This window comes from Mytilus edulis, chromosome 3, assembly GCF_963676685.1.
Source record: "Mytilus edulis chromosome 3, xbMytEdul2.2, whole genome shotgun sequence".
NCBI classification, from domain to species: domain Eukaryota; kingdom Metazoa; phylum Mollusca; class Bivalvia; order Mytilida; family Mytilidae; genus Mytilus; species Mytilus edulis.
In genome coordinates this window covers 50,017,764-50,039,873 of record NC_092346.1, presented here as the reverse complement: position 1 = coordinate 50,039,873, position 22,110 = coordinate 50,017,764, and the positions used below count along the sequence as shown (strand labels likewise).

The window sequence follows — 22,110 nt, the reverse complement described above, 5'->3', positions numbered from 1 at the left end:
AAGAGAAGCTTTACATATTATTTCTGTACTTCACTTGACGTAGCCATCGGTCAATTCAACAACCTTTCCAAAACAAGACTACCAAAGAGTTTAAGATTCTTTGGCTTTCAATCTTCAACAACCTTTCCAAAACAAGACTACCAAAGAGTTTAAGATTCTTTGGCTTTCAATCTTCCCTTACGCAGTGAAGTGTTAGTTCATTTATCTTCATGGGCATTTATTTAAGTGGATAGAGGGAAAATTGAATTTTCATGAATGTATATCTTTGTTTTGCACAAACTTATAGAAAATGTTAACTTTGATAACCTTTTAAATTTCTGGTTCACTAAAGCTTATACCCATGGAAACTGGTTCTCATAATCTAATATTAAAACAACAGTATATGATCATGACAATCAAACTAAACGGTGGTACAAATAAACCAGTTTTTTTGCAACCCCATAATAGATATGATGATCAAAAGAGATTCGAGATCCACATCATTTTGACAGCAATTAATCAACACAAGCTCACCAAAAATAGATATCATACAACAGGTCACCATAGAATATGTCTTTCTCTTTGCTTTGTTCAATTTCTTCATGACTTGTGTTTGATTTTAATTGGAATCCACTTTTTATATATGCTATTCATGGCTTGGGGTTTGAACAAACATCAGAATGAAGAATAACAATCATGTTACCTTCTAATTAATGAAGTGTTATATTACTGTAGGTATTATAAATTAATAATAATACAATTGAATGCAAATCTTTATTAATAATTCAAAACAACTTTTATGCATAACCAACACACATCCACTCCTTATAGTAAGTGTAGTTATAGTAATCAGCTCCTCCTCATGAATAGTGCTAACAATGAAATGTTGAAGGTATAAAAATATATGAGAAAATATGCTCATGAATTAGAATAGATGTAGACAAAAAATCGAACATAACACTGACAATTTTATGAATATTTTTAAATGAGTTATGAATTTCAAAATCAATAAACAAGTTCGAACAAGATCTTACCATTATTACAGTATGGCAAAAATAAAGTCATTTCATTGTAAAAAAAAAAACAAGACTAATTAAAAAGTCTGGCCATTATTTCAGTATGACAAAAGTAAAACAATATCATCCTAAAAAAAAAGAAAGTGCATGGTCGAAATTTTATCAATCTGTACAAAATATATCAAAGAACCAGTGGAATTCACTACTAAAGTGAGTGCACTAGTATGAAATAATTGTCTTAACTATTTTTTATCCAATGCTTTTGTTAACTGAACATGTTATATTTATATATCATATGTAAATATGTTTTCACAATAGTGGCAATTTGAAAATGTCTTTTATTGGTCTCCCTATCAGAATAAAAAGGAGTAACAGTGATTTCATTTGCATCATAAATTAAAACTAAGATAACTTCATGATTAACTGTTCATTTAAAGGGACATTTTTCACCGGTCACACTAAAAAAGTGTTTGCTACTGAAAATATAAATAAGAATACATTGGATTTTGAAGCAGTAAATTGATTGTATAATACTTAACTACAAGTACAAGAATAAACAATAAATTGTGTCAAAAACGGACTATATGAAATAATAAAATAATGACATCTATAAATAATGACAAATTAACATAAAACTTTTCAGACACAGACCTGCCAAGATAACTTAATCATTCAGGGATGTGAAAATATCAAACTTCTACACTTGTAAAAGGGGCTACCAGGTAGCCCTTAAACAAAAATCTACTGGCCTGGAAAGTTTTGACTTGTCCCTACTGATATTGGGGTACAAACTGAGCATGATAATTCCACATCACTGTCAGGGCACAATTTGTTCGACTAGCACTAGCAGTGCAATTTACTTGTAATGTTTATAGTAAATGTTAGGGTAATAATAAATAGATTTGATCAAATATAAGATGACTGTCAATCTTTAAAAAAAAAACACTAATAAATAGGGGGAAGGACTCTATACTGCTAGCTTACAAACAACACAAATTCTAGGATACTACTTGTATGTTTATCATATCATAATGATGTCTCCATCCAAAGTAAATGTTTACACAAAAAGAATCGAGTGGTTTTGATATTTTCACCATAAAGGAACAAAGGTAGATATTATAGCATTTAAGTGAATTTAAATTTGGGCCATCTATATACATATCTCGCATGTACAATCATTTCGTTCTGCATTAGAAAAAGATTTAAATAAGTATTTACTGTTATTGAACTGAAACTTACTAATTCAAATAACAAAATGCAGACAGAATGTATTGGTTATTAGCTTTTACTGGCAATAAACCAATAAAGACATTGACCTGGCATAAGTTATCCTTTTTACTAAAAAAAATTACTGTCTGGAACAAACCAATCAAAATTGAAAAAATACTTTTATCCTTGCAATATCAAATAGTTCATCCAAAAAAGTGTATTTACCTTACCCTCTGTCTAAAAAATATTATGCACTAAAACACATGGTTTAAATTCTGCAGAGATCAATCCTGATTTTTTTTTAATGAAAAACAATGGAAAACAGATGGATAGATGCTCTCAGATCTAGTTTAAATGCTGAAGCTAATTAAAATAATTTAATAACAAGAATAAGGTCACCATGGTCACATTAAAAATATATATATAATCTCCCCTCACTTTTTTTTCATTTGCATCTCATTTATTCATGAAAGAGCTCAACTTAAAGATGGATAGAATATCACAATTGTGCTTTTAACAATTCGGATGCCTGAAAACTTGTTGCGGTTATGTGGCGTATGGACAAGTGAAAAATTAATACTGTGAAATCACAGACTAGCATTGGAATCCAATATTCAGGACAGCTAAAAGATATTTCTTCTTTACAGAAAAAAACCCCATCTAGTTTAGGATAGCTAAAGACAAAAATAAAATTATGAAACCGTAAAGCAGCATATATGTTGACAAGCAAATACTAATTATTAGCTGGTGTGCAAGGACAAACAAAAACATAATAAGGGCACATTGTATTTATACAAATCTCTTAAAACATTTTTTTTTAAATTAATTAAAAAAAATAGACAATGTTATATACATCAAATGTAAAAAATAATTGGTCTGTAAATGGAGGGGGGAGGACAGGAGTGCTTCATTCCTACTTCCATCCCTTCTACTTCCACTTCCCTACTACTCCGGGTTATTCCCTTTTTTAACTCCCTCTCTCTCTTTTCCTAACTCACTCCCCCTCACAACTTTTTTTTACAAATACATATTTCTAATGGATCTTTAAAGCCATAATACTTTAGACAAAATTACTATGGATTCATTTATTTTTTATGGATACCAGTTTTCATGGATATAAAAACTGGTACATGTATTTCTGTGAATTTTGTGGTTTTTCCAAGTCTGCATACACCAATAAAGAAAATGTCTAAAAAAATAAAATTCTTCATCTTTTCCCCAAAAATCAATGAAATATGATATTCCGAGAATAATAATGTAACCACAGTACCAAGTTTCTAATTCAGGCATGGCATATAAATTCACATTATGCATGTTATTGTGAATCAATGAAAACTTAATATGTTTCCTTTGCATAGTCACTAACTGATAAAACAATCTTACATTAGAATCTATATAACATTGTAAAAAATAAAGGTCCTTCTTAAAATATTAAAGGTTAAATAACCTGTACAAGTTCAATACATGTTAAATACATTTTCCTGCCAATTCTTGTCAGAAATACTCAAATAAAAATGTTTCCCCAGTCATGCCTTTCTTACTGGATTATAGTTCCTGGAGACTTAAAATATATGTACTGCCATTTTATTTGTTATTGACATTGTAATCTATTATTTCTTCAAATTACCTTCTATACAATAATGACAAAAAGCAATGGTGAAAATTCATGATTACAAGATGATGAATATAACTTCTTCTAATCGGCATGTGTCTTTCCATTTGGTGTTTGGACATCTTTTATATGTTTCTCCTCATAGTCAGTTTTCATTCTTCTACGGATTCGAGAAAATGGTCCTATGGAAGGATCAGTTATAAAGTTGAAGATCACTCTACACCAAGATGAATGCTGGGGTAAATTATCATAATACTCTGGAGCAATCTCTTTCACCTGAAATTAAGATATTTGCTATGTAAATAAGATATTATTGACTTTGATATATGAGCATGTACTTTTTTAGTTTTTTTGTTTAAACTCTACTGAAAAGGTAATTTGCATAGTAAAAATTTACTTAAAAATTATCAAAGTAAATACTTCCTGGTTCATTCAACTTTTAAATGAACAGAATGTAGAACGACCCTAGCATAGTTACAGTCACCCAACAGTAAAGGTCAACAATATTAAGCAAAAAACTATGCTTTCAGGTCACCTTCTTCTTGTACAGCTTTGATAGCACCTATGGATTTTAATTTCAAGTTCATCTCTCTACTAATGTAAGTATTCTCTGGTCAAAGGGGTAACTTTATAAACTTGTTTGATTAGACAACCAGAGTGTTACTTGTACATGTATACAGTATAGATTTAATTTTACAAGTATAAACAAATAAAGAACCAAAACATAATTCAAAAATTCAAATATTTGTTCATATTCAGAAGGATTACCATCCAATCATACTTTATCTAAAGTCAAAAATATTGATTTAAATATTGACCATTAAATCCTTCAAAATATTATAATCTTGTCACTTTAAAATCTATCCAAACACTTGAATAATGTGAATAACAGTTTTAAAATATATCTTTTTTCCTTTAAAATTTCTGAAAGGAAGAATCTTATTAGGATTTGTCTGGTAAAAACTATTGAAGGTTGTACTTTGACATAAAATGGTTTGCTTTTTACAAACTGTGACTTGGAGGGTTGTCTTATAGGTACTAATACCACATCTTCTTAAATCTATATACACCAGAAATATCCAAACTCCAACACATGTCCATAAAACAGAAATTCAAGAACAAGTCCAGAAATTAAAAAAAATCAGTTATACCAGTGCTTCTTAAAGTAACTTCATCCATTTTTCAATGACCTTAATTGATATATACAATATTACTTTATAATGACTAGCATATCAATCTGATAATCTATTATACATACTCTCTAGGGTGTTTGATGAACTGCTTATTAGCAGTGACATAATTTTGTTTGTATCAAAGATAGAAATTCATAAATGTACATGCCAGTATTATAATAGAATAAATATTTATTATTATATATGCACATTGTATTTAGTGATTGATCTGGGGTTTTTTCCTGACACTTTACAATTAGTGATTATAAAATGTTTGAAAGTAAAACATAATCCCTTTAACATGTTTAAGGCTTAAATAACCTTGAGTGTTTTACACTACACATGTATATATATATATCAGTTTTCATTCCACATTCTCACTGTTTTGGGTACATGCCATTTAGCCTAACACCAGTCACATTACTTTTTGTTTTGTAATTTTCATATCCAAGCAGATGTATGAGTAAAGATTTGGAATTGTTTTCTGTGCAAATAACTAGTGCAAAATAAATACTAAAATAGATTTTCTACAATATCAAAAACAATATTAAACTGATATTACTGTACGAAAATATTGCCTTCGGATTTTAACATATTATGTTAAACAATAAACAGACTGTTGCTTAGTCTTTATTTTTCTACGTTGTGTTTTGCATACTATTGTTTGTTTATTTCTCTTGTAGCCATGTTGTTGTCAGTTTAATTTTGATCTATGAGTTTGAATTACACTCTGGACAGTGGTATTGTTTGCCCTTCTTGTGCAAAATTCAGCTTTTTCTATGATATGGCTGTTGTCAATAGTCAAAACTGATAGTAAAAAGAAGTCAACATTTCCTGAAAAATAACAACAATCAAACTTGAAAAAATAAAAGCAAATTCTGCTATTTTATAGACAAAAGAAAAAAACTGCTCCATCTTGTGTAGAAAATTTCTAGTATGCAAGTTCTTGACCATGTATGTATTTACTTACTCAAATTTTTGAGAGCAAAAAATAATTAGTAACTGATTATGTACCAACCTTATAAAGTCTTGATCCTGGTATATATGGGAAGTCATGGTGTTCGTTGTGATAGCCTACATTGAAGGTTAGGTAGTTCAAAGGTCCATAATATGAATAAGTCTCACAGCCTTTGATGAACATGTAGTGCTCTGCTATAAAATGTCCAGACAATGGGTGTAATCCAGTTCCCATAAGGGTTCCTGCTATCATGTAAAATACAGGTTTAATACCCCAAAAGTTATATATACAAATGTCAAATGCTACTTGGATTACTATGTTTATAAGTTCTAAACCTGTGAGAGGTTTTGGTCGTACAAACAGTGGTCGAATAGTGTAGAAGTATGGCATTAGTAAACAATATACAAATTTTGACCATGTACGAGTGAAAAATCTTCCTTCTATTTCTGTTGGAATATCTACATCTCTTTCCACGTCACCTTGGTAACGATGATGCTCAAGATGATATTTCTTGAAGGAAACAGACATTGGCACTCCTAGTGGCAAATTGGCAATATATCCTAAAATTCGGTTGGCCAAAGGATAGCTATGACCAAATGCTAAATTGTGTGATATTTCATGAATAGCAAGAGTTAATGAGTGATTTATTGTCCCACCAAGACAGTATGCTAATATGACCACTGTTACCCACGATGCATCTTTTATCAAATATAAACTGAGAATCTGGAATAACACCACAGCTGCCACAATGTATTTTGTTCTAGGTTCATGTCCCATCAGCTTTTTTACTTCTGGATATTTAGCTGGAAAAAAATAATTGAAAAAATCATCATAACAGGAAATCAGTTTATAATAATGTAAATAATAAAAAAAACACTTAGCAAGTAAAAAAGTACCAGAATAATAGTCTTTCCATTTTTAAATTGATCTCTCCTACTTGCAAGAGCCATCTAAGAGCAGTGTATATAATGAATGAATTATTAGGGTAAGTAAAAAAGTGTATAAGGAATAATCCATGCTGTTGAATGATACTTAGAATAAAGATCATATATTGTATATTGATTTTGAAAGTTGTTATTATGCCACATTTTTCTGTGTGTTTATCCCTAGTTTGTAGTACCGGTAATCTCAGGGTTTTTTTAATCCTGAGTGAGTGAATGTTTTGTCTATTCAGGTCAATCTTATGGTGTTTAAGCTAGTCATATTAAAAACAATTATAAATACATAATCTGAAGACTATGTTTTCATCTAGATTTTTTTTTGTTAGATAAAAATGGTTGTTCAGTACATTGTAGCTATCTTTAGGTATACTTCACATTAACATGTACATTTATCATCACATGTACTTATAACAGTCTATTATTTGAACTTGGAATTATTTTTAACTATGGAATTTGCTTGATTTCTTGTTATTGAAATTTTTAATAAATTCCATGATTATTCTGTACTGAAATGTTCTGTGCTGCGCACAACACTTTCTATTACAAAGAAAATAATATATTTTCAATAGAATGTACTGTGCCGCGCACAACACTATCTAACCAAAAAACATTGTATGGAAAGTGTTATTAACCGCTCAAAAGATCATAATACAAAATAAACATGGAATTTATAAAAAAAAATTAAACACAAGAAATTATGCAAATTCCATAATTAAAAATAATTCCAAGTTCAAATAATAGCCTGTTTTATGGTATTTTGTGTTTTAAATGATCTACTTGTTGTTATTCAGAGATAGATAAAGCCCCCACCCCCACAAAGGAGCATCAATGTTCATACGTACTGGTATAGGGTAATTTTATAAACTATACATGTCACTCCTAACATTTGTGTCTTGCCAGGAACCCCTTTTTTCAAAATCCTTGATCTGAATCAGTTACTTTCATCAATCAATACAGCTGCAACATACATGTAGTTGTCTCACTGGCAATTATACCACGTCTTCTTATAATATAATATATATGAAGAATTATTTCGGTGGAAGAACACAGTAACACAAAATAATAAGGCGGCATGAATGTGTTAACGTTAAATTAATCTATTTAAAACTTTTATACATTTATTACAATGTACTTCGTGATACCTTTAAAAACTTTATCCATTCAATCAAAGATTAAGCACTATTTGTAAAACACGCATTACAATATTGACATGCAGGTTTGATCTAGATACAGTCTACACAGATACATATCATAAATGACGACATATTTAAATTCAGTCATGAGTGTACACATGTACTAGGTTAGCAAGTTTGTGCAGGCCATTACACAATGTATGTATGAAATTGAAAACACCTCTGACAATACAAGAAAAATGTCTTTTGTGGGATTTCAATTTACAACTATTCATCTTTTGTTCATTCTAAAATGAAACATTTGAAGTTGGTATATTTATACATAAACAGCCAACCAACTTTAGCTTCTTTATAATAATTTCAGAGTCTATTGTCACTGTGTATATTTTGTGAAATAGGGCCCAATTTTATTTTTGGACAGCGGTACTCAACTGTGTTGGCAAAATATTCATGTCTTCATAATCAATATGATTGTGGAATAGTTCTTAAGGATTTGCATATCTACAAATACTTGCAATTAAAAATTCAATTTAGTTGTATTGAATTTCTTTCTTTTGTTAACACTATGATAGACCATGTTGCTGGGACTACATTCAATACCAATGTAAACACTGATGTTCATTTCTCTGTGATATACATGTATTCATGCAATACACATGAGGGTAGGGATAGGAGGTTCTTGGTTTCTACTTTCATTAAATTCCTCATACATCTTTCTTAATCATTGCAAATATTACCAATTCTGTAAAATGCTTATAAAATGATTGTATGCATTGTACTATTATTAAAAATATTCATGTAATTTAATAATGATATCTTTATTATTCTATTCATCATATTTTTTGTCAATATTGCACATATAGTTCTTTTTTAACAGCTTTTCTTTACACTTTTGCATCATATTAAACTCCATTTTTTATATTCTTTCTCTGTTTTTCTTTTCTTTTCTGTAAACCCTATTATATATCCACGACAAATGTTTTAGTTTAGAAATTTCATAACAATTATGTATTAAACATATTACATAAATCTTCTACACCTAATTTAAAGTTCATAAATCTAATGGTCATTTAAATGTAGAAAGGACCCAATCAAATAAATCAAGAATAGAAAAGTTAATTCATTTTAATAAAACATAATTTACCAATTCAGTATCTAGAACTAAGGGAGCTACCATTTGATTTTTATGGGGGGGGGGGGGGGGGGGGGGGGGGGGGGCTAGGATGAAATTTGGAAAAAATAGGCAGGACAGGAGTTTTGAGTAAAAAAAAAGGCAGGATGAGACACTTACAAAAAAAAAGTCAGGACGACAATTTAGGTAAAAAAAGTCAGGATAAACTAAAAAAAAAAAGATGGACCGAACAGAGTGAAAAATAAAAAGGCAGGACAGAGATTACAGCTAAAAAAAAAAAGGCAGGACAAAATTTTTCATCCTAGCCCCCCCATAAAAATCAAATGGTAGCTCCCTAATCCCAGCCACTATATAAAACTCAATAAACAACACATAAAATAAATTGATGATTAATGGGGCATACTGTCTTTATTGATATGAATCACTTATCAATCCATAGATTTAAGTGACATGGGATTTAGTTAAAGGGGCACTAGCTATGAGATATAAAAAATCTAAAGTTTGATTTTTTTTTCTGTTCAATCAATAATTAAAGTGAAATAGTGAAATAACAATTCGCTTTTTGCAGCCAAAAAGGTTCAATTTTGTCAAATAACGCTAAGAAACATTGATAATTAGTAATTCACTTGCAAGTGAATGAGTCGACCTCTTTAAATCCGTATTCATATGAACTTCAATTTAACCCCTAGCTAGAGATTGACAATGCATGCATTGTACGTGTACTGGTTATTTAAGAAAAAGAATGTCAACAATGAATGTGAAACTACGGTAAATCATTTGATTACTAATTCGATGCACATAAAATCATTCTTATACGGTTAAAAACAATGAGAAACATCTATTTTTAATCTATAAATAAAATCAAACAGACCTATAAAAATCCAATTGCACGTGTTGGTTTAATATATATTCATATCTTTATTTATGTTTACATCGTTTATATGGTCATCTGAGGTCAAATCCATAGTTAATTAGATGGCATCTGGATTAAAATACACACGAAACGAAGCTATATATTATCGACTACCCCATGCTCTGTAAATTGTTTATTTTAGACTTTTGATAGTTTGGATAAATGTTTTACATTGTTAAAAATCAAATATGAGAATTTGAGTCAAATCGGTGACCATGAATTTGACAGCTAGTGTCCCTTTAAGTGATGTTAATTCAAAGTGCAATGTACAACTTGGCTTTTAAATAGCAAATAAAAGTTAAATATTCTGTCAATAGATGAAAATTTAAAGAAAAAAAAAATCCTAATAATTCGCAGTTTTAAAAATATTTAATATTACACTTCATATTAAGGCCACACCAATTTGATTCCTTGTTCGACGGACCCGCCTGCACCTATTTTTTTCAAAACAGAATTTAAAATTTTTTTTTTATATTCCCGCTTCCCACCTCCGCAAATGTAATCATGTCCATTTCCCGCACCGGTTTTTTTTTGTAAATATTATAAAAAGATATCAACATTTGTTTTTAAATATTTGTTTCAGCATAAAACCTATTTGTCCAAAGTGGGAGTGCTGCGATATAAATTAATAGCAGCATAAATACCTGTAAAGAACAAAATATTGGTTTCTTTCCCCCTTACTTATATTCCCTATGAAAAAATGTACGTTGTTAGAATAAAGTACAAAGAACTTCTGAAGGATTTGCCTTCAACTGCAATTATATTGTATGCTGGCGAAACAAAACTATCCATAGCCGCTGCATGTTTATGCACCTGTCCTAATTGATTCTGGGGCCTGTCGTTCAGCAGTTATGTTTGTTGATGTTGTTCATTGGTATTTTCGTGTTTGGATACATAAATTAGATCGTTGGTTTTCCTGTTTCGAATTGTGTACGCTAATAATTTTGGGGTCCTTTATAGCTTGCTGTTTGGTCTGTATCAAAGCCCTGTGTAAAAGGCCGTACTTTGACCTTTGTTTGTTATTATCAGGTTGAGAACAACCCTCCCTCAGACAAGGGGTCATTTTACTGATGTAGAAAAGAAAATAGAAATACCAAGGATTTGTATAGTTCTTCTCTACAAAACCTTTGAAAACTTAGAATTTTGAACTGAAAAAGAGGAGAGTTACATCATATTTTAAACAACTTTTTCTAAAAGAGGATTATTTTGAATAATATTAAACTGTTAAAAATAAATGTGTTACATTTGTAACATGGTTAAAGTCCAGGAATATTACAAAATTCTTGGACATGTTTTGACCATTTAATAACAGATAGATAATTTTTTTAGATATATAGTTCTTTGAGAAAATATGAGCCCTTTTGTACAAACAAATATATTATAACTTATATTGATCCCTCATAAAACATGTAAAAGGGATATTTATAACATTAAGGAGTTGCCCCCAAACTGATTATGACTTGGATGGAGAATTGTCTCATTTTCAGTCACACATACATAGACCAGATTTAATTATTTCTTGGTGAACAGGGAAAAAATACTTCAGAAATTAAAGAAATGTCAAAGTACAAGTGATAAATCAAGTTTTAATATTGTCAAAACCTACTATTTTATGTTTACAAAAAAAATTATAATCGCTCGCCTTTACTTTTCAAGCTTCGCCTAAAAAATTTGCAAATTAAATATTTTTTTATCAAAATTGTCAAATCGCTCGTTCGCCCCAAATTTTGGAGTCCAAAAATCCGTAGAACAAGAAATTAAATTGGTGTGGCCTAATATAAAATTTTGCACTTGAAAAAAGGGTGGTGGCTAGGGTATTCATTCTTAAGTTAGGGTATTCATTCTTAAGTTAGGGTATTCATTCTTAAGTTAAGAGTATTCATTCTTAAGTTAGGGTATTCATTCTTAAGTTAAGGGTATTCATTCTTAAGTTAGGGTATTCATTTTTAAGTTAGGGTATTCATTCTTAAGTTAAGGGTTATAAATTATCAGTACTTCGATCACTACACATGATACAAGTACATGTATTATGTTTCACTTGTATTTTATAAACAAAGATATATTGTAAAATAATTGAATAAGAACAATCAATGCAAAACAAATCTATTGCAGGGGAAATGAGTGCCATTTAATATACAAATCAAACTTTTAATCGGATATACAAATAGCGGATGCTAAAAGGTTACCACAGGGTCTTCTGACATGTCCATTGATAATGAATGCATGATCTCCAAAAATGGCTGTAATAGCATCTAGTACTTTTTTCCTAATATTTATTTCTCATGCTTTGTTTTCCATTTTCCATGGAACATTTCTAGTATATTTATGTTCAGACAATATAGTGATTTATTTACTCAAAAATAATTAATTTCAGAAAAAAGAAGGGCTAAAAAAAATGTCCTGTCCACAAGAACCTACATGTATACAGTATGAGAAAAATAATAAGATTAAAAAAAAAAATCAGTTGTCATAAAATATTATACTAGTCAAGGTTGTATCCAATAATATTTATAATAAAATAAAATATACAAATCCTTGCTACATGTAAAAACAGATAAAATATGTCTCTGGTAAAATTTTAGAGGATTTCTTTTTGTCGAGTATCAAGTATCGAGTAACAAAAAGTGAGTATCGAGCTATAAAAAGTGAGTATCGAGTTACAAAAAGCGAGTAGCGAGTAACAAAAAGTGAGTAGCGAGTTATAAAAAGTGAGTATCGAGTTATAAAAAGTGAGTAGCGAGTAACAAAAAGTGAGTAGCGAGTTATAAAAAGTGAGTAGCGAGTTATAAACAGTGAGTAGCGAGTAACAAAAAGTGAGTAGCGAGTTATAAAAAGTGAGTAGCGAGTAACAAAAACCGAGTATCGAGTTATAAAAAGTGAGTAGCGAGTAACAAAAAGCGAGTATCGAGTTATAAAAAGTGAGTATCGAGTTATAAAAAGTGAGTAGCGAGTAACAAAAGGTACTTATCATTTTTATATCAGCACATCATAGTTCATTGCAAAGGATATTCATTTTAATTCATTAATTTAAATTGATACATTTTGTTTGCCATTTTGAAAGAACTAATGTTAAAGTAATATACTAAAATACATATCATTCTTATAAATGCAGTACGACTGTGCAAGACCCCCATGTGTGTTTAAGTTTGCTTACGCCCATTTCGTTGTGTCACAGCCAACTACCTTACCCCTAGATGATCATGTGTCTATATTAAACTATAAACAGAGACATCTTTATTAAAATAGTACGTCAGCTTGAAATTTCCAATTAGTATAAAAAAATAATGAAAATATAGTGAAAACCTATCTGTAAGATACACCTTTTCTTTACAATTAAGGAACTGAAAATAGATACAAGGAAAGAATTTTACTTTTCAAATTAAATTTTGAATTTGTAAACTTATGACAAAGTTTATAATATGTTATCCTCAATTGGAACTTTAAATAGTAATTTTTGGATTCAAAACCTATGACTGTAATTTTTGCTCTAGTAATGATATAGGTGATGAATTTCATTACTTGTTCCATTGTGAAAGAATACTTTTATAACCATACCATAACGCTTGTTTGGAGATGAATTAAAATTGAGAATGGAAATGGGGAATGTGTCAAAGAGACAACAACCCGACCAAAGAACAGACAACAGCAGAAGGTCACAAACAGGTCTTCAATGCAGAGCGAAATTCCCAGACCAGGAGGCGTCCTTCAGCTGGCCCATAAACAAATATCTATACTACATGAACTAGTTCATTGCTAATGAACACCATACTCAACTCCTAATTGTACACAAGAAACAAAAATTAAAAATAATACAAGTCTAATTAGTATTCTTCTTGACATGCTAGTGCTTTGTATTGGAAAACGAAACAACATAACTCCGGGGAGGACTGAGGCTATAATTTCAATTTGTATATTGGTGTTTGAATAAAAGATTTTTCATAATTACACTTTGTATTTTTATGAATAAATTTACAAATTAGCTAATTATGGGAATATTTATCAAAACGTTAAGCAATAATCCAGAAAACATACACTATATCTGTATTAGTTTTGTTAAAAAATGCATATTAATATTGGTAGTAAGGACCTACATGTAGTTCTTAATTGAGATCCTCATCAGATATCCCTGGTCATATATTTTCCTTTTTGTCATATAAAGAAATGCTCGAATTTAATATGTACGTACGGGAAACAAGGAACATTATCCCCAGACAAAGAAAATTGATTCTAAATACATAGATATAGGAAAATGTGGTATATGAGTGCAATGAGACAGACTCGCCATCCAAGTAACAATTTATAGAGGTAAATCATTGTAGGTAAAAAAAAACAGCCTTCAACACGGAGCCTTGGTTCACACCGAACAACAAGCTACACGTTCATAAAAGATGAATTTTATTACAAAGGATAATCATCATGAATTATACTGGAATTGTCCTTTGACCTCACTGATATTAATATGTTTATGTGTTGATCTGTGATGGGTATATATGTTAATGAAATCCTTCACCGAATACGGGACCACAATATTACTAGTGGTAGACCCCAATGTTCAACAGTCTTCAATTTCTACCAAATATGGGCTGTCAAAAAAAAAAAATGCTAACATTCCAATTTTCAATAACAGTTAACAGCAAATATATTATCACAAAAACAGATAACAAAAACCCTAATAGTCCAATAACAGCTAACAATGAACAAGACAATAACAGCTAACAGCAAATATATTTTCAGAATAACAGATAACAAAGAATCAATTTGGCCCATAACAGCATAACAGTTAAACCCCTTGCTCCCCTCTTTGGTTGCCAATGAGACATATCTCCATCCATGACAAAATCTCTTCAATGTAAGCAATTATAGGTCACGGTACAGCCTTCAACATGGAGCATTGGCTTGTGCCGCAAAGTAAGCTGTAATCCCCCAACTTCACATGTAAAACAATTCAGATGAGATTAAACAACACCCAGATTTAAATACGAAATCATCAATGTTAAAACATGTATATATGAATTACAGTAACAAGAGACAACAAAAATCATAGATTTCTTACTTGGAACAGGTAAGTTAGGAAACCGTATATATATTTAGGGAGGTTAAAAGTATGTGCAGGATCTGTCCCTTTCCTCTAACATAGGACAGTGGCATTACCGGTACAGCACAACATAAGAACAACCAAGTAAAACTCTGAAGAGAACAGCTTTTAAGTTTTAACTCATCGGGTCGATACTAAGCAAACTATAAACAAATAATCAGGTTAGATGACGAAATAAAAACATTTATCCTAATTTAGAGTAATTTATAAATAAAGTAAAACGACTATCCTTTGCAATGAATTCATATAAAATAGCAAGGTATCAAATTGTATTGAAAGCCTTCAGAATTAGTAAGTAATGAAAAGGGAAACAAACCATGAGATGATCATTCGTTGAAAAACCAAAAATATAAATGGTAGCTTTTGTTACTCGATACTCACTTTTTATAACTCGATACTCGCTTTTTGTTACTCGCTACTCACTTTTTATAACTCGCTACTCGCTTTTTGTTACTCGCTACTCACTTTTTATAACTCGATACTCACTTTTTATAACTCGATACTTGCTTTTTGTTACTCGCTACTCACTTTTATAACTCGATACTCGCTTTTTATAACTCGCTACTCACTTTTTGATACTTGCTCCTCACTTTTTATAACTCGATACTCGCTTTTTGTTACTCGCTACTCACTTTTTATAACTCGATACTCACCTTTCATAACTTGATACTCGCTTTTTGCAACTTGATACTTGCTACTCGACTAAAAGTAAATCTCAAAATTTTAGACCTTATACAACATTAAAAATGGGTGTGGAGATTACCGGTGTCTCAGTTATATAGTACTGCAGTGCCAGTGGTGTCATGTCTCACTCAAAATTTTTATTTATTCTTACCCAATATTTCTTTTCTTCGTGTTGCATGTGGTTCTTCCGTATACACCCATTCATAGTCCGTTTGAGAAACTTGAGCGCCCATACTTTTAATATGTTAACAGCTGTTTGCTCCTATAATATAAATCGTTTGTTCCTCAATATCAGACCATTTAACTTTATTCTAAAATGATCTTACGACTTTCAGATACACATGAATGATTTTATCACGTGACAAATGAGTTAACTACGACCCCCAGCGAACAAAACTTGCTGGCCGCCATTACCAACATGGCGTCCATCATTGGTTCGGAAGTTGAAATTCAAGAAGTTGAGGTGGAATCGATCCCTGTTGAGGTGCCGATAGAGACAGTTGAAACGACCGATGAAACAATTGAAGTGCAACCTATGATAGCTTTACAACCCTTGCCAGATGGACAGGAAGAAATAATTTTACAAACTCGTGAGGAAGTTGTCGGTGATCCTAACCTCGTGTATGTTGACAGTATACCTGTTCCTGCGCCTGAGATAGAAGTATCTACAGAAGAAATTTGTACATATAGAAAGGGCAAAGGGAGTAAAAAGAAAGGAAGTCGCTCAAAAAATTATGTTAGTGCTGGAACACTTGGAGAATTGAACTTTGATTCGCCTTCATCATCGAAGAAATGGGAACAAAAACAGGTTCAAATAAAAACTTTGGAAGGAGAATTTTCAGTAACAATGTGGGCTACGGGTCAGTATATATCTTATTCTTAAAAATTAAACTATTGGTCATGAGTTTTGGCATATTATTGTGTCAAAATAGCGAAAATAAGTCAAGATAATCAAAGAAATCTTGTCAATAGTTCGTACAGACAGGATAGTTTGAAATGACGTCATTGTCTTTTTATGGAATGTTGAAGTAGACACACCCAACGTATTTTTACCCTTTTTCGTTCAATTTGAGGGCTGACAATGTTTTTCAAGTCAAGTTAAGATGTTTGTTTTGATTTAGCTGTCGGCCATAGTGAATTCATGGGCGCCGCCATATTATTTCAGCCATTGCAAGAACATGGCGGTGTAAATTTGCAATGGCGGACCGCGGCCATTTGCAGAAAGATGACCGCGAATTTTAGCCCAGTTTTAGTATGTGCTGGAGTCTTGTAATGGTTTTAATGTAAATTCTGATATAAAAAATATTGATGGAGATGATTGTGAATTAATTACATTGATTCTTGTTGAAACTAAGAATATTTTATTGAAAATGGAAAATGACCTTGGAAATGGACAAGATGGCTCCTTTCTTTGCATTCAACCGTGAAATTCATCACGTGATTTCTTTATTTAGAAAATTTTGTTAGGTGAAGGTCACAATTTGATTTAAAGGGGAGGAGTTTATAAATAGTTATATTCATTTATTGTACATGTATGTAGATATTATACGAGATTCATATGTATGAAAAAAAAACCAGATAAAGATTTAGATTATGTACATTGTAAACTGCACACAATGTTCAAAAGAAAGCTTTGTTTTTAGGGACTGTCATTCAATTATCAGTAAAAGCAGGCAAGAAATTTCAGCTGAATTAATTTTTTGGAGTTATGGAACTTAAAAAAGTGATACATGTAGCCTTACTGGAAGAATTACAAACGTTTTTTAATGTTTGCCCCCATATATTATATTTATGCCTGATAAAATAATAAATGTTTCTATTAATTAAAAACCCACTACATTACTCAGTTGTCTCGCTATCCCAAAATAGAAGGGAGCCGCGCCCTGGGTGCCTTCATCCGCGCCTTTCTGCCCTGACATCTTTTTCCAACATTATCTTGTGCCGTTTTGTTAAAATTTTGTTTCACCGATTTCTGATCTCCAAGTTAATTACATATATGACACCTGTGGATTGCCCCCAGGTTAATCATGTCATTACAATCAATTACAATGATAAAGACTTCAAAGGTGTTAATAACTAGGTAATTTAATTAGGACAATGTATCTTTTTGTCATACTTTTGATGAATGTGTCAGCGAGAGTGTTTAGCTTGGGTCAGCATTTTCGATCTCCAAGTCACAATGGAAGAGCGTATACATATAAATGAAGACTTTCATGACTTTAGAATTGAATTTAAGTTATCAAAATAAAACTATGCCTTTACAGAAATGCCTTCCATCTCAACTTGTTAGCGACAAGCACAGTTTTTAATTAACCCAAACGTGGTGGAAATTGATTTTAGAGTTACTTCCCCTGTTTTAGCTTATTACAAATTTGTGCTATAAAAATTTTATCTAGTATCAAAAATAGGAATAAATTACCAATTGAATATATAATAACATAATAATGTTACCTTAAAGATATTAACTGTCTTTGAACATATTAAAAAATATATATTGCAATTTCTACTTGATAATTATACTTTTAGCAATCCATGTTCTAAACATTGTTAAATTAGTAATGCTCTCAGTTTCAGCAAGGGCTGTATAGCCAGTCAAGGTCGTTAAAAACTTCCATTTGTTGTTTCAAATAAAACACACATTTTTTCATAACGGGTTGAGTGAAGTTAAACTGTAAAAACATAATATGTTGATGAAGATGTACTATATCATTCATAACTACACAAACAATGAAATAAAGACTATAGTTGAAAAGCATCTTTATTTAAAAAAAACAACATATACAGTAAAAAAAAAAAAAAAGATTCGTTAACTCGTGATACACACAGAAACGTAGACAAAAAAATGAGCAGTGCCTTTTCTTATCATAAAAAGTGCCCTTCCCTCCACTGGCACCCTGCCCCTTTTGATTTCTAGCTAGAGCACTGTTACTTGTGTTTTCACGGAAATAAAGTTAATGCGCACTTGGTTAATGTAGCAAACGACGAAAAATTAAGTTAAGTAAATGTCAAAATAATGACTCCCTCTCTTGGAAATTACATGAAGTAAGCACACAAGCTAGTGCAAATTGTTTTCTTTTGTCATGATATAGATAGAAAAATATCTCTTGAATCTGTTCATATGTGTGATACCCTTTATTTTTCCCAAATAATCCAAAAATAAACGTTTTCTCAGACTCGGGTGAAAATGAGCATTGTCAGAAGAAAAAAGTATATTTATTGAAAAGTCCCAAGAACTCTGAAAGTAAAGGTTAAATATAAATTAAAATCATAGGTTCACTAAGGCCAATTAAAATTAATTGATCGATTTTCATCCCCGCCCGCCCCTCTGAAATCTTCCCGCCCCAATTTTTTTTATTTTTGAAAAAATTACGATTTCCGGATTTTGTTCATTTCCAATACCGGTAACCGTCGATAATTTCGTTTCATTTAAAACTTCCTGTTTCAAATTTCGGTTTTCGTATTTCTTAAGATTATTCTCACTAAATGATTAAGTCGATATATTCTGCTGATCTATGATGACAACATCATTTACCGAGAATAGAGATTGATTACAAGACGGACGTGAAATATGCGGGTTACGGGTAATACGCTGCGTCCAAGAACGGAAATCGCCGTATGTCACAACTGTTTGTGAGTAAAACACCTTGGATTTTTTTTAATTACACAATAACTTTTTGTCAAGAAATTTGGACTGTGAATGAAACCCAAAAGCGTAGGAATCGTGGAACACATTAGTACACAAATCATGACTTGAATAAAGAAATACACACAAGCATGAACTTGTTAGATTGTTGGCCGTATTTTGAGTTCAGAAAATCGACAAACATACACATTTTTAATTTCTTAATTTATAGCAAGCCCTTAGATTTAGATTAGCCATTCGTTTTTTGTAGACAAACAGATTACATTCACTGTCCCATTACCCACGATAGAGTCATTAAACAACTTTGTTCTACATTGTAATTATATTTGCATCTTGCATATTAAGGACCAACCTAGTCCTACAACCTTTGTTGGAAGGCGTTCGAGAAAAAAGTTAAAATAGCCTTGCCAGATGTCATAATTATTTGGACTAGGACCAACCCTATTATTTCAACACTGTTTGAGTTTTCATTTTATGCTGTACTTATCATACTTTTGTTGCATACCAATGTATTTGCTTCATTTTAATAGGACAACAAAACATTGCTTAGAAAGCACAATTTTGGTGTAGGTGAAGAGAGCATTTCTCCAAGTTTCTTCTGTTTACTATAAAATAGGTTTCTAAAGCGGCAATTACATGTAGAAAAAGTGGTTTGCCAATCAGAGATGTATATTTACGAATTTGAAAAGGCAGCACCAGCATATTGAGTATATTTGTCTCAATTGATACGTTACTCTAGAGTTAGCTCAAAGTACGTTGATTTTGTTGAACGAGGAATACTGCTTTCTCAAAAGTTGCCAAGACAGGGCTATGAATCAATCAAATTTATAAAAATCGTAAGTTAAGAAATTTTATGGGCGCTATCATGAGCTGATTGACCATTATGATAAACGTGTGTCAGAAATCATATCTGATATTCTTCTGCAGTCATAATAACCTTCTTAGTTCTATCAAAGAAATAATTCGACGGGTGCCGTATACGGTGCGGGAAATACTTACCCTTCCAGAGCACCTGATTTCGCTCCCGGTTTTCAGTGGAGTTCTTGTTGTTTCTTATTTATTATTTGTAACTGTAGATGTAAACGTCTTTTGGTTTTATGAGTCTTTGTTTACTCCTTGGTTTTGATTTTTATTGTCTTATACACGATACCTTATGCATGTATTTACATGATATAAGCTTATTATTACACTTGCATATATGAATAACACTTGACAAGAAGGTTTCATGTGAAATAAAATTTAAAAAATAAAATCCTCCCACCCGCCCCATTTTTTTCAAAAATTCGGATGAAAATCTACTAATTAATTTTAGTTGGCCTAACTAAAAAGAGAATTCAGTGCTTCTTAGACGAAAGAACTTGCATAAAAACCAAAAATCTGAATTATTTCCTTTTCAAAGAAAATTTTTTGTCACTAATTTCGTCTTCAACTACTGCTAAAGAATTTGAAGTAAAATACCATATTACACTTCTTATTTTCTTAGGAAATGTGTTTAAGATAAGATTAATGTATGTTTCATAAATTTAGATCATTTTCGTTGATTTTTTTCTGCCAGATATATAAATATAGTGCTGTTTGTAATTGCATCCATATTGGGCTTGCTAGACCCATAAAACCAGGTCATGAAAATCTTATCAAAGTATCCCAACGTAAATAGAAAATTATGTGTGTTATGATTCAAAATGAAAAGCATTCATACATCTTTAATTCTATGGTACAAACAATTCAAGAAAAGTATTCTACAAAGAAAAAAAATAATTAAAGTTCAAAAATCGTTCGTAATTGTGTCCAGTGAGGCTAGGCATATTGTGTACTCATATCAAAGATCTGAATTGTAACAAAGTTGAAAAGAGCTTTTTTAACCTAGTTGGTTCTCCTGTCTGGTTTGTTGACCTACCTGTACAAGCTCAGGTGCAAGTGATTAGCGATCTTAATCCGGATATCCCTCAGGCGTTAGAACTGTATTGGATTATAACATAAAAAGCCTAAGGGTTATGCAATTACATGCATTTGATTATAATTGATAAAAAAATGGCATCCGGCTAATAAAAACGATGAAGTTTTGAACGATGGCGGAAGACAATTTAACGATGGCGCAAGACAATTTAACGATGGCGCTAGTCATTTGACGATGGCGCAAGACATTTGAATTTAACGATGGCGGGGTGCCATCGTTAAACAGGCCATGGAGATCCCTGCCAACATACAAGTCATATTAATACTTAACTGTATATTACAAACATAATTACAGTTTGCTTACTCACAGTTCAACTGGTCAGGAGAGATAAGTTCTGCTGTAGAAAATGCACCATCAACTCATGGAAGTGCAAAGTGATATAATACACTTAAACAACCACAACAATTTCCAATTATTGGTATTTTTTGGTTGACAAAAATGCAAAATTGAGGTCAAGCTCAACATTTTCATTTTATCATTTAGGAGTTATGCCTTATGGTCCTTAATTGGTTTGAAAATGGCACTTTGTCTTTTCTTTAAAATAAATTATGAGTACATTGTACATGAACTGTTTTACAAATGTGTTTCATATTTAATGGTTTTGTCAGATACAAAAAATTGAGATCAAGTTTGATATTTAAAGATGAGAAATTGAGATCAAGTTTG

At 31.2% G+C, this 22,110-nt stretch overlaps 2 protein-coding genes across 9 annotated transcripts in view; one reads left to right on the top strand and one right to left on the bottom strand.

Annotated features, from left to right (window-relative positions):
• Nucleotides 1–739: 739 nt before the first annotated feature.
• LOC139514344 (sphingolipid delta(4)-desaturase DES1-like) lies at nucleotides 740–17,251 on the bottom strand. Of its 3 annotated transcripts, none has more exons than XM_071303453.1 (4): nucleotides 17,227–17,251; nucleotides 15,996–16,106; nucleotides 6,007–6,749; nucleotides 740–4,092 (listed from the first exon to the last, which is right to left on the bottom strand). In XM_071303453.1, exons 2-4 carry the CDS (start codon nucleotides 16,075–16,077, stop codon nucleotides 3,901–3,903), a joined length of 1,017 nt encoding a protein of 338 aa, XP_071159554.1. In that variant the 5' UTR covers nucleotides 16,078–16,106; nucleotides 17,227–17,251; the 3' UTR covers nucleotides 740–3,900. The 3 variants fall into 3 exon arrangements, with proteins under 3 accessions (XP_071159554.1, XP_071159553.1, XP_071159552.1); XM_071303452.1 differs by lacking the exon at nucleotides 17,227–17,251 and adding an exon at nucleotides 16,898–17,002; XM_071303451.1 differs by lacking the exon at nucleotides 17,227–17,251 and having other exon boundaries at nucleotides 15,996–16,206.
• Nucleotides 16,210–22,110, top strand: part of LOC139514341 (transcriptional repressor protein YY1-like) — an 18,102-nt gene continuing 12,201 nt past the window's right edge. For 2 of the 6 annotated variants that reach the window (XM_071303446.1, XM_071303445.1), the window contains exon 1: nucleotides 16,218–16,704. In XM_071303446.1, coding sequence (XP_071159547.1) covers nucleotides 16,263–16,704 — 442 coding nt within the window. In that variant the 5' untranslated portion in view covers nucleotides 16,218–16,262. Of the gene's footprint in view, nucleotides 16,705–22,110 lie in introns of all 6 variants that reach the window. The other 4 variants (XM_071303444.1, XM_071303442.1, XM_071303448.1 and 1 more) reach the window with 3 other exon arrangements.

What these genes read in the sequence shown, in the direction of transcription:
- LOC139514344 (XM_071303453.1), bottom strand. Translation starts at nt 16,077, where the DNA reads ATGGGCGCTCAAGTTTCTCAAACGGACTATGAATGGGTGTATACGGAA. An exon ending in ACGAAGAAAAGAAATATTGG is followed by an intron (nt 6,750 to 15,995) that starts GTAAGAATAAAT and finishes ATTTTTTTCCAG; the next exon opens with CTAAATATCCAGAAGTAAAA. An exon ending in CAGGATCAAGACTTTATAAG is followed by an intron (nt 4,093 to 6,006) that starts GTTGGTACATAA and finishes TCTTAATTTCAG; the next exon opens with GTGAAAGAGATTGCTCCAGA.